Genomic DNA, 13,202 nt, shown 5'->3' on the forward strand with positions numbered 1-13,202 from the left:
TAAACCTTCGAGGGGCACTACCTGCTGGCTCACTCCCTGGTTTATGTTCAGCTAGTTTCCTTCTACAGCGCAGGACCACTTGCCCAGGGAATAGGACCATTCACAGTGAGCTGAGCCCTCCTCCAGCAATTACCAACCAAGGAGATCCCTCACAGACAAATCCTTTAGATCAAACTGATCTGGGGAATTCTTCAATTGAGAATCCCTTTGAGGTGACGCTAGGCAGTGTCAAGTTGACAGTGAAAGCTAACTAAGACAGAAGGAAGCCTCAATGTTGCTAACAGCTGGCTTGTTGTCAGAAACCAGAGGCACGCGTCACAGAAAGAAGACTGTCACCCAAGATTCTCATTCTAAAAAGTGAAAGAGAAATGAAGGCGTTCCCAGATAAACTAAAGTTGAGAAAATCTGTTGATAGCAAATCAGTCTTAGAAAAATCCTAAAGTTCTTAAGGCTGAAAAAATTGGCAAACTCTCAATCCACTCAAAAGCCACAGCACCAGTAAGGGCTGAACAGGTAAGTATAAAAGGTAATGTGAACACATAGCTTTTCTCCTTTCTTCTACTAACTGACTTAGATAGCAACTGTGTAAGGTGCCAAGTAGGGAGGGAGGTGACTCACATGTAGGTTTGTGCCCCTCAGAACCCATGTAAGAAGCCAAATGAAGAACCTGGCTAGGTATACTCACTAGAGTGACATAATCTCTTAACCGTTCATGGCAACCTCCGATGCACTGCTATAAAACCCAGGAAAGGCTGAGCAACCTGGAACTCCAACTACTTCCTTAAGATAGCCTAATATTTAGGTAATCATCCAAAATGCTTCATTGTGGGGCAGAAAATGGGGGCTCCAACAGACATGCATGTTATTCCCAGGGAAGTCTGTGGTGCTCTTGGCCAAGAACAGTGCAATGCCCAAAGACATCCCAAGGGCATCTGGAAAACAAGTCAGCTCTTGAGAAACAGTCGCTTCATTGTTGGAGAAAATTGGGCTTTGTGTTAAATAAGAAAAAAAGACCTCAATGAAATGGAAGACACGCTACTGGCCAATAAGATGCAAGCTGCCACCTGCACTGGCACCACTGCCCCTGTAGAGTTATTGTGGTCCCAGGACACTGGTCTTAGGCCCACGAAAACCTCCTTCCTCCAGGCTTTAGGCCTTAACACTGAAATCTCTGGGGGACACGACTGAAACGCTAAGTGATATGCAGTTGGGTTGATCAAACAGCAGGTTGATCAAACAGTGGCAGCGTGTACAACCGAGTGATTGATATCACATTAGGAACAGTATTGTTGCTTCTATGGGAAGGTTTTTATGTGATGTTTGCCTCAGTGCTATGCAATGAGTACAAGCAGGTCCTGGCTTTGTCTGTGGAGACTGAGTAGACCTTCCCTCCTTCTGAAAAGGTCAATTCTTGACTGACCCAGCTGCATTTGTGGCTGCTATCCCTGTGGCTTCTGCCATCAACTTCTTGCTGTTGCTGGAGGCCTAGCCAAGCCTACTGCCAAGGAAGAGAGGGAGGAGTCCAATGAAGAGGAAGGATTTGGTCTCTGAACAATAACCCACAGCAACCAACTCAACCAGTTTTCTAAAATAAAGAAAGCTAGATGCAATGGTGTGTATCTATAAACCCAGCACTCCTATGGCCAAATGGGAGGCAGTGAAAGGAGAATCACCCAGAAGCTTGTGAGCCGGCCTCATTGCAGTGCAGGTGAGAACCAACTCCTAAAAGCTGTCCTCTGACCTTCACACCAGTGCCATGGCAGGCACACTGGCTCTCAAAACTCTTCCCCAGGGCTGGCGAGATGGCTCAGCAGGTAAGAGCACTGACTGCTCTTCCAAAGGCCCTGAGTTCAAATCCCAGCAATCACTGGTGGCTCACAACCACCTGTAATGGGATCTGACGCCCTCTTTTGGCGCTGTTTGAAGACAGCTACAGTGTACTTATGTATAATAAATAAATAAATCATTCCCCCACCTCACTCAAACATGGGCAATGGCATATGACAATATGTAAACAACATATTATTAATATTATAACCTATAGAAACTATAGCTGTTGGGGATCAAAAGATAGATGGCTCAGCCATTCAGAGTACTGGCTATTCTTGAAAGGTACTGAGTTCAATTCCCAGCACCCATAAAGTGGCTGACAACTGTCAGTAACTCCAAGTCTGAGGACTCTGGTGTCTTTTTGTGGCCTTTGATGGTACTAGGCATGCACAAGATACCCAAACATACATGCAGGCTCAATGTCCGCACACATAAATAAAATGAACTTAAAATTGTTATAAAATTATCCTTCAAAAATAAAGGAATCAAGAAATCCCAAATAAACAAATACTGAAGACGTTTGTGGATTGCCCACAGGGACAGAGGGGAATCCTGGGTAAACAGGGACTTGAAGCCAAAGAATGGGAACAGATAAAGCTAGGGAGCAGGCAAATATAAAAAAGACTGCACTGTCATGTTTTCATCTGTATGTATTTGCTACATGTCTTAAAAGATAACACATAGGACAACATAATCTATATCAACAGGCACAATTTATAAACGTACCTCTATGGACACACAACAAAGATGTAATTTTTGTAACATCAAGTAAGGAGTTGAGAGGTGTGAGGAACTGAAGCTAAAACGCTATTAATTCAACTTAGACCAATGGTGAGTGACTATTATAATCCCTGTATTAACTAATTACAAACACATAGAAAGGGAATAAGGGAATCAAACATAATACCAAGGAACAAGTAAGCAAAAGAGAGAGAGGACACTGAGAAATCAGAGCAGTTGATAGCAAATGTCCTCCTTATCGGTGAGGTACAGTTATATTTAAATGGATTAAATTCTCCAATTAAAAGGTAAATAGTGGCAGAACAATTAATTTACTTGTTTACTTATTTAGGTTTTTTCAGACAGGATTTCTCTGTGTAGCCCTGGCTGTCCTGGAACTTGCTCTGTTCCCATGCTGGCCTCAAACTCACAGAGATCTGCCTGCCTTTGCCTCCCAAGTTCTGGGATTAAAGGAATGTGCCACCACTGCCTGGCTAAGGCAGAACAATTTTTAAAACTGTTGTTCATTAAATTATATTCATTAAAAAAACAATAGTGATATATTATTTTAAAATATACAGTTAATATATTTAGAGTTATTTAAATTTTTTATGGAGAAAAACGTATGTATTTTCAGTATTGCTGTAGACAAGCATCTACATAAGACTGTTCAATTGATTGTTTTGTATCAAACAACTTTTATAATACTCATTTTTATTGTTAGGATATTTTATAAATTTTAAAGAATATGATTAAAGACAATAGGTATGGCAGCTATTAAAGGGAGGAGGTCTCTGGGAGGAGTTGGAGTACAAAAGGGAAAGAAAAATGTGATGTGAGTATGTGAGTCTATTTACTCAAAATAGGTTGGTTTTTTGTTGTTGTTGTTGTTGTTGTTGTTTTGTTTTTTTTTTTTTTTTGGTTTTTCGAGACAGGGTTTCTCTGTATAGCCCTGGCTGTCCTGGAACTCACTCTGTAGACCAGGCTGGCCTCAAACTCAGAAATCTGCCTGCCTCTGCCTCCCGAGTGCTGGGATTAAAGGTGTGCGCCACCACGCCCGGCCTTCAAAATAGGTTTTTAAACATTAACAAATTCAGATAAATTGAAATTATGTATCTTTTCTCATCATAATGCAATAAAACTTAAATAAAAAGAATTACTCATCTAGACAGCTTACATCTGCAATCTCAGATTTTGGAGAAACTGAGGCAAAAGAATCCCAAGGTCAAGGCCAGCCTGAGTTACACAGTAAGACACTGTCTGAAAACAAAATAATAATAAACTAAGAAATGACTCCTTTAAATGTTATAAGAGATCCAAAGGCACACAGTGAGCTGAAAGACTGTGTGTAAAAAATATCCGAGGTACACTAATCACAAAGAAATCTGGGTGGCTGTGCAAATACCAGATAAAACCAACTTTATTCCTAAATGATTTTAAGAAACGAGTAAACAAATAAAATCCAACATCATTATACTGATAAAAGGATCCATGGATCAAAAAGACAAAAATTATGACCAGAGAGCCTCTGAGTAAATGGAGTAACAAAGTAACCAATATAGCTAGATGAGAAAAAAGGGAAGACTCAAACCACTGAATTGTATCACTACTAGCCTTGCCAAGGGCTCAAAGGGCTAAGGGTGTCAGAAACCTGAGTAAAGCCGAGAAACTTCTGACATACAAACCAAAAAAGTAAGGACTCAGGAACAAAGGGAAGAAAGAAGCCCAGGATCCAATGGCTTCACCTGTGAATTATACCAACTAAGAATTAACACTAGTCCTTCTTAAATGCTTCCAAAACTTAGAATACATCCCCCTCCCTAAGCTATCCTAGAGACCAGAACTCCTGACATCAAAGCCACCAAAAACAGAGTAAAAACTGGAGACCAAAACCAACATCCCTTATGAACACACATGCAAAAATCATTAATAAAAGCCACATGTGGCAGCTCACACCTATAATCCCAGAAATTGGGAGGCTGAGGTTTGTTAAGTTCTAAGCCAGCCTGACCTACACAATGAAAAGTTGTCTAAAAAACAAGTCTTTAAAAAGAGATGGGGAAATAGCTGTTAGCAAAGTGCTTCCGTACAACCATGAGAAACCATTTGTAATTCTGCTACCCACATAAAAAGCAGAGCACGGTGCTATGTATCTATAATCTTAGCCCTGGGGAATCAGAAAGTGCGTTAGTCAACTAGTCTTGCCCAATCAGCGAACACCAGGTTTAGTAAGAGACTGTTTTAGTCAGGGTTTGTATTCCTGCACAAACATCATGACCAAGAAGCAAGTTGGTGAGGAAAGGGTTTATTCAGCTTACACTTCCACACTGCTGTTCATCATCAAAGGATGTCAGGACAGGAACTCACACAGGGTGGGAACTTGGAGGCAGGAGCTGATACAGAGGCCATGGAGGGATGTTGCTTACTGGCTTGCTTCCCCTGGCTTGCTCAGCTTGCTTTATTATAGAACTGAGAATCAACAGCCCAGGGATGGCAACACCTACAATGGACCCTCCCACCCTTGGTCACTAATTGAGAAAATGCCTTACAGCTGGATCTCATAGAGGCATTTCCTCAGGGGAGGCTCCTTTCTCTGTAATAACTCCAGCTTATGTCAAGCTGACATACAAAACTAGTCAGTACAGAGACCTTGTCTCAAGAAATAAGGTAAAGAATGATGATGGACACACACAAACACACACACACACACACACGCCCCAATCAGAAAGAAAACTACTTCTATTTCTGTTATACATGACACTATCTTAAAAAAAAAAAAACCTATTTGTACAAATAAACTAATCAAAGCTGTAAGATCTATAGTATCAACAATAAGAGAAAATGAGCGGTCCAAGTAGGAAATTAAGAAAATAATTTATCTGGCTGAGAACATACATCAACGGTTGAGAGTTTGCTTGTATATGTAACAAAGATGAACAGAAAATAAAACAAAAAGCTTCAACAGCCAAAAACATGGTACGGGCATAAGGATGGCCACACAGACCAATGGAGAACAGTCCAGAAGTGAACTCTCGCCTCTGCGGTTAGCTGATGCCTGGCAAGAGTCTAAGGACGATTGTCTGGATAAAAACGTCTCTTTAAGGAAGCTGTTGATGACTGGCATGATGGCACACATCTCTAATCCCAGCACTTGGGAGGCAGGTGGATCTCTGAGTTTGAGGCCAGCCTGATCTATAGAGTGAGTTCTAGGACAGCCAGGGCTACACAGAGAAACTCCATATTGAAAAACCAAGGGGGTGTGGGAGGAGGGAATAAGTGCAAAAGAGCTGTTGATGATTCGAGAGATGGCTCTGTGGTTAAGAGCATCAAGTGCTCTTCCAGAGGTCCACAGTTCAATTCGCAGCACCTAGGTGGCAGCTGACAAGTGCCTGTAACTCATCTCTGAGAAGCTGACACCCCGTTGGCCTCCGTGGGCACCAAGCACACTCATATGGTACATAGACATACACCCATAAACATTAAAAAAGAAAGAATACTGAATGGTGTTGAAACAAGGCAGATAGATCTCCGTGAGTTCTAAGTCAGTCTGCTCTGTGTGTGTGTGTGTGTGTGTGAGAGAGAGAGACAGACAGACAGACAGACAGACACCGAGGCCCACTTGGTTCTCAATAGACAGCAGACCTGGAGATTACCAGGATCTGTAGGTGTAGATAACACCTACAAATTCTTCAAAAAAGATGTTTTAGTCAGGGGGCTAAACATTTATAAAAATTAACAGTTCTCTCATTTATAAGAATTAACTCACAATGGACTGAAGACTAAATATAAGCAATAAAAGAATAAAAATCCCTGAAGTAAAAAAAGGAGTAATTTCTTTTCTACTTTGATGTAGCAATGGTTGTTTGAGATACTGACACCAAAAGACATGCCATTGACAAAAAACTAAACTGGATTTCATCAACTGTAAACTTTTGTGCACCAAAGGTAACTAACACAAGAGGCTAACAAGAGAATCCAAAGAATATAAGACAGTGTATGCAAATTATACATCTAATAGTGCTCTGGTATGCCACACAGACACACTGCTTCTATAGCTCAGCAATGAAAAGAAATAAACTACTCAAGGAAAACAATGGACAGAGAGTTGATCCAAAGACACACATAGCCAGAACGTAAACACAAAGTTCAACATCATTAGCCATTTGGAAATGCAAAAAAACCCACAATCAAATACCTCACACTCACTAGAATGGCTAAAGGAGTAATTACAAGAGAAAATAACAAGTGACAGCCAGGATATGAGTAAATGGAACCCAGTGGAAAGTGTAAATTAATACTATACGAAGATTAACAGTTTGGCGGGTCTTCAAGTTGGAAAACATAAAATTATATGGTATATGCTCCATAAATTTGAAACACAATGTTCACGTATCCAAAATAGTTGAAAACTCAGTGTTCAAACAAAAACTTGTACACAAGTATTTGTATTGACACCATTGACAAAGATCTCCAGAAAGTGGAAAAGTCTAAACGCCCATCAACTGATGAAGTGGATAAACAAAACATAGTTTATCTGTACAACTTCATTATTCTCTAAAACGGAACGAGGCATTGGCATGTTACAATAGATGGATACTAACAAAGCTGTGCTTAAGGAATTATAGATACGAACTACATTGGCGATTGCCTTGAACCAGAGTAACCCATGCACTTAAGAGTCATATATCCAAGATCAAAGCATGAGCAGAAGTGGGATCTGATGAGGGCTTCCTGATTCATTGAGGTTATTTCCCCTTTATCCTCACACATGAGAAGGGTAAAGGGTTATTTGGAGCCTCTTCCATAAAGCACTAATCCTATTTCCATTCATGAATCTCCACCCCCATGACCCTATCGTCTCTCAAAGACAACACCTCCTAAAACTCACACATGGATTAGGCTCCACCTACAAACTGGGGGTGGATGCAAACAGAGACAGCAATAAATCCTTACCAAAGAGGGAGAAACCGACTGAATGGGAGCCAGTGATAGGCAGAGGCAGACAGATCTCTGAGTTCTAGGTCAGCCTGCTCTGTGTGTGTGTGTGTGTGTGTGTGTGTGTGTGTGTGTGCGTGTGTGAAGAGAGAAAGAGAGAGAGAGAAGACAGACAGACAGACACGGAGACCCACTTAGTTCTTAGTAGACAGTAGACCTAATCACGAGCCCTGGAGATTACCAGGATGCTATTTTCCACCAGGATACTTTTCTCCAGATTGTAGCAATACGAAATCATTTAAGTTTATAGGTTGCTAAGAAACCATAATTACAATTCAATATGTTACCTCCTCTGGGAGAAGGAGAGTCATGGCCTCCGATGACTACAGAGATTCCAGAATCTTCCAGTTTCACCTTCCATTTTTCAATGATGGCCCTAGACTTGTCCTGTAAGTATGACACAGCAGGTCAGGGCACTTCCCTCAGATGTGTTCTGTAAAGTATTGAATCACCCAACAGCAGGCCCGTAAATACCTTGCTGGCATCGTTAAAAACAGAGAGCTCCATGGCACCTTCAAAGTCTTGCTGCAAAACAGACATCAAGCACTCATCCAACCACTGCTCAGCGTTGTGCACGGGGAGGATGATAGACTAGAATTCAGAGAAACGGGTTAACAAACAGCCATGGAGAACTGCCCTCTCTTCAGCATCCAGAAATGTTTATCCCACAAGATGAGGCCCTGGCCTTCAGGTCTAGAACCATGATGGATGGGGCAAGCCCAACAAACCAAAAAAATGTCTGTTTCTCCTCTCTAAGCAGTTGGCATTCATTTGGTCCATAATATTCAATAGGTCTTAGGTACCCCTTAGGATCGTGATGCTTTTAAAAATTGTTCCATTTATTCATCCGTTATTGTATGTGTACACATGACCATGAGGGCCGAATTCAGGTTATCAAGCTTGGTGGGACGTGCCTTTATCCACTGGTCTATCTGTCCCCATTTCCTTCTAGATGCTTTTGAAAGGGGGGGAAACCTTAAAAGCATCAAAATGACCCCTCAGTCAGTGGTAGATTCGTGATTCTGATCACTAGGCAAAAGCATCAGCATTCTGGTTAAACATCCCCTGCTATGAGAACCAGACTCCAACAGTGACCCCTTTATAGGGGTCATCACAGCTCATCAAAGAGCCAAGCTGGACCAGGAGGGCGTGGAGAGGCCCTTAATCTTTATTCAACACTTGAATTCTGGCACCCTCACTTTTTCTCAGGGAATCTCACAAAGCCAAAGTTCCTAAAGTAGTATGGAATAAAATCACTGAAACCTGATAACCAAAGGAACCAGGAACTGCCTCAATTTTATATGATATAGTAAGTAGTAAAGAACAGCCAAGAAATTAACAGTTGGCCTCACCCCCCCACCCTGAATTAATGTGAAAAAATAAAACTGGACATGTTTCTGAGCAGGAAAACCAATAGGCTAGGTAGATGTGAACATATACATACATATATGTACATGTTACAAAGCTATATATAACACAAAGGCTATATAATCTCTACAGACAAGGTCTACATATAATATAGGCAATATCTACATAAATCACTGTAGAGGCCATCTATGTATAGTGTACTTTAAATTACTGAATCTGAACACGGTTATAAGAATCTTATAAAGGAGTGTTGAAGACACCGTCCTTTACAAATGAAGCGCTCTTTGAGGAGCTGATGATCCCAAAGTGGCATTCTATCCTGTTTGTGTTTATTCTGAAAACATGTTGCTTAAAGGCTTTTTATTTGTTATTTATTTGAGCTATTGGGGATTGAACCCAGGGTGTTTCACATGCATGTCAGAGTTACACCCCAGTCCTCTGGACTTACTTTGTAAAGGAAAGAACTTTCTTAATTTTCTCAAGACCTACAAGATTTTAACTGAAAAGGGGTGTTATGACTCATATTTGTTATCAGTAAGTGTGGCTCGGACGCTGGAGGGTTTCAAGGTTATCCTCAGCTGTATGTGCTGCAGGCCAGCCAGAGCTACAGACCTCACAACTTTAAAAAAAAAGATATAAATTTCTGACAAAGGCCTTGATTTACCGGTTTCCAATTTCAATAAGACTGGCATGAAAAATACAATCACTTGGCGCAATGCCTGTGAACCACACTTAATGCACCCTGGCCTGAGACATCTAACCCACCTGCTAGGTATTAAGATAGGTGTGGCATGCTGGCGAGCAGGGATATGGCGGGAGGGGCGCTAGTAGGTGTGCAGGTTAGTGTACGGTATGAGCTCGGACACATGTCTACCTCGAAACGGAATGGTGGGAACCCTCCAAGCTGAGGTTCCCGAACCCGTGGCAGCGTACAGCGGCTGCGAGCCGGAGACAAGATGACTACCGTGGAGGGAGAAACAGCAACAGAAGAAGGCACAAGAGGGCGGGACCGCGTCTCACCCGGCCATACCTACCACTAGGGCCAGCGAGCCGCGCGTTGTGGCGTTCTCGGAGACCTCCATCGCGCGGCTCCACTGCCCTTTTCCTGCAATCGCAGTCCTGCCTAGGAGGCCAACGCATGCACAGCAAGCTCCAGGAGGCGATGCACAGACTGGACCGCTTCCGATTGGTGCAGAGCCACGTGGCTCGCTAGGGACTTACGGGTATGGGAGGGCTGTTAGGGGAACAGCCACGTTCTATTGGTGTAGAGACACGTCAGTCAGTAAGGGAAGGCGGTCCTTCGAGCAGAATGCTCAGGGAGGCGGCCCGTCGGTGTTCTCTGGATGGTGGAGCGGGAGGGGCGAGCCGCCGTTCTCGGCGGGAGCAGCTCGGGCGAGGGGTTCCGGGGTGGCCAGAGCTGAGTGTGTGGGCGGGGCCTGGCCGAGCAAAGGGTTGGGCTTCCGGAGTCCGTGGGCGCCCCTGGCTTTGCGCCTTCGTCCTTCTCACTTGCCTCTGTGGCTTCTTGGCCTGCGGAAGTCCTCCTGCCCCACCTGACGGAAATAATCGCAAACTGAAGTCCGCAGCCAAACTAACGTTATAAAAAAACTTAAGAACGGGGGGAACTTGTGGGGGGACGCCACCCTGTGCAAGTAGGTGGTTACTTAAAAATCCCACCGCAGGTTGGGCCTATGTAACTTTAAAAAGGAAAATGCCAGTAAGCTTAAAGCAGGCGACATTTCATCAGAATCTTGTTTGGTCTGACTGCTCCAGACAAGGAGGAAGGACCCCCTCCTGGAGGAAGGTTCTGGGTCTGGACTGGGTCTGTCTGGAGTGAGCCAAAGGTAGATAGTTCTCATGGACCCAAGGCCCTCGTGTGGCCTGCATTAGGACACATGACGCTTGGTCAACGCCAGATAGTTGAGTTCCTATGCTACACAGAGATTCATTGTCCCGGGGGATACTGGGGAAGGAAGTGTTCTATGAACTGTGGGAGTCCCAAAGTTAGGCATCCCACAGAACCAAAAGGTTTCACTAAATTACTTCCAAAGGACGGGTGACAACCTCTGAGCTGCGTGGAACCCAGATATTGATAAAACACCTGATTACTTAATGTAGATAACCCATGTACATTTTGTTTCGTTAGTGCTTTTCTAACTTAATGCTTGTGTCTGCAGTTTCTCCAAATGGTCATCCTACAACTAGAAATATATTTTAAGATGGCATATTTTGGTCATCCACACCCTCCATTTGTGAGGGGTGACACTGAGGTCACCCACTGGCCTTGGCACCAAGCAGCCCTCAAGAGTTTCCACACTTAAAAATAGCAGGAGATGGGTGGAAGAGATGGCTCAACGGATAAAGACAGTTGCTGCCAAGCCTTAGAACCCGACTTTGAGCCCTGGGACCCATGTGGTATCAAGGAGAGAACCTACTCCCACAAGTTATCCTCTGACCTCCGAACATATAGGGTATGGTGCACAACCCCACACACCCCCAACACATGCGCAAAATAAAATGTAATTTAAAAATAGCAAGAGCTCTCAGCAAAGCTTTAGACTGCAGTGCTTTTCAAAATCTTGGTTAATTTATTTTATGTATGTGAGTGTTTTGCCTGCATGTATGCGTGTGTGCCACATGCCTCCCTGGTGCCCATGAAGGTCAGAAGAGAGTGCCAGATCCTCTGAAACTGGAATTACAGACAGTTGTGAGCCACCAGGCAGGTGCTGGGACTCAAAACTATGTCTGCAAGAGCAACAAGTGCTCTTAACTGCTGAGCCAACTTTCCTGCTCTGGGCTGCTGCTCATGCATTCAAATTATTATTATTATTATTATTATTATTATTCTTTCCTCAGTAGAAAACAGTGGCCTACTTTTTCGCTCCCCAAAAGGAAAGAACCTACACTGTCCCTGGCAGTTCTGCAAAGGAACCGAGTACCCTTAGCAATCTTAACAGCTTAACTTCTGGAGATGCAGTAGTGCCCAACCTCTTTCCACAGTCTGTTCTAGGCATTGCCAAACTTTTTCCTACCTGTATAAACAGGGTGTCCACCCTCTTCCACGAAGCTGGAGCAGAGCTATGATGGGACCTTTGCAGGTCACTGTGAGAGAACAGAGCTATGATGGGACCTTTGCAGGTCGCTGTGAAAGCTCTCTAGCTCACCTCACATAGAGAAGGTGAGCAGGAGCTGTGTACAGTGGGTGTGCTGTGTCTAGCAGTATGCTGCCCCTCTTACCTGGACTAACCCGCTCAGGTTACTACTCTTAAGTGCTCTAAACTAAGGCATATGGGTGTGTCTGTGAGCACCTCTTTCACAGAAAAATAAAAGTTTTGTTTTAAAAATTAGATCAAATGCAAAATATTCGGTAGCTTGTTACAAAGCAAAGCACTATGTCATGTATGATATTTTTACTGAAATTGCATCTTATCTGAAAAGCCAGTAAAAAATAGCATTAAGTGAGTTGAGTAGAAATACAACCTTATCTTTAAGTCTGACCAAGGCAATCTGAGGATTTGTTTTCAAAGACCCAATGGTCTCTCAGAGTTAATGTGTGGAGAATAGTTTCATTTCAAATGACTTAGTAGTAAGTAGCATTCTAGCTCCAGAGTGACCTGAAGATAAGGAAGCACAGGTAGTTTCTACACCTTTGTGTTTGGAGTGGGCTGCACTGCTTCCATCTCACCTCCTGTAATCTTTTGCAGCAAGAAAGTTCCTTTTAGATGTACCCTCCAACACAATATGTGTAGACAGTATCCTCCAACACAATATGTGTAGACAGTACCCTTCAACATAATATGTGTCGACCCCCCCCCCCCCCCGACAGGGTTTCTCTGTGTAGCCCTGTCCCAGAACTCACTTTGTAGGCTGGCCTCAAACTCGAAAATCTGCCTGCCTCTGCCTCCCAAGTGCTGAGATTAAAGGCATGTGCCACCACTGCCTGGCATATGTAGACATTCTTAAAAATATATTTTCTTTAGTGTATAAGAGTGTTCTGCATGCATATATGCATATGTACTGTGTGTGTTAGCTGTGAAGGCCAGAAGAGGGCGCTGGATCCCCTAGAACTGGAGTTACAGATGGTTATGAACCAACACGTGGGTGCTAGGAATCAAACACAGGTCCTCATAAGAACAAACAAATCTTCATGACTAAGCCTTCTTGGCAGACCTAGTATTGTGCAACAGTTTTCTCTGATATCGAAACATTCTATCCTGCAGGGAAGCTCCTTAAACAGGAAGGTAAACAACTCAAACTACCTTCTGGGAAGCTCCTGAAACCAATCAGATTCA

General features: G+C 43.2%; 1 protein-coding gene and 1 pseudogene across 8 annotated transcripts in view; one reads left to right on the forward strand and one right to left on the reverse strand.

Moving 5' to 3' along the window:
* B3gntl1 (UDP-GlcNAc:betaGal beta-1,3-N-acetylglucosaminyltransferase-like 1) overlaps positions 1-10,123 on the reverse strand; it is a 56,964-nt gene extending 46,841 nt beyond the window's left edge. For 2 of the 8 annotated variants that reach the window (XM_006532754.4, XM_006532755.4), the window contains exons 1-3: positions 9,948-10,121; positions 8,020-8,136; positions 7,833-7,932 (exon numbers count right to left, since the gene is read on the reverse strand). In XM_006532754.4, the coding sequence (XP_006532817.1) occupies positions 7,833-7,856 (24 nt within the window). In that variant the 5' untranslated portion in view covers positions 7,857-7,932; positions 8,020-8,136; positions 9,948-10,121. Of the gene's footprint in view, positions 1-7,832; positions 7,933-8,019; positions 8,137-9,787 lie in introns of all 8 variants that reach the window. The other 6 variants (XM_006532753.4, XM_030245752.1, XM_017314415.2 and 3 more) reach the window with 6 other exon arrangements.
* On the forward strand, positions 742-1,548 carry Gm18479 (predicted gene, 18479; annotated as a pseudogene).
* Positions 10,124-13,202: the final 3,079 nt, after the last annotated feature.

Source organism: Mus musculus, chromosome 11, assembly GCF_000001635.26.
Source record: "Mus musculus strain C57BL/6J chromosome 11, GRCm38.p6 C57BL/6J".
Taxonomy (NCBI): Eukaryota; Metazoa; Chordata; class Mammalia; order Rodentia; family Muridae; genus Mus; species Mus musculus.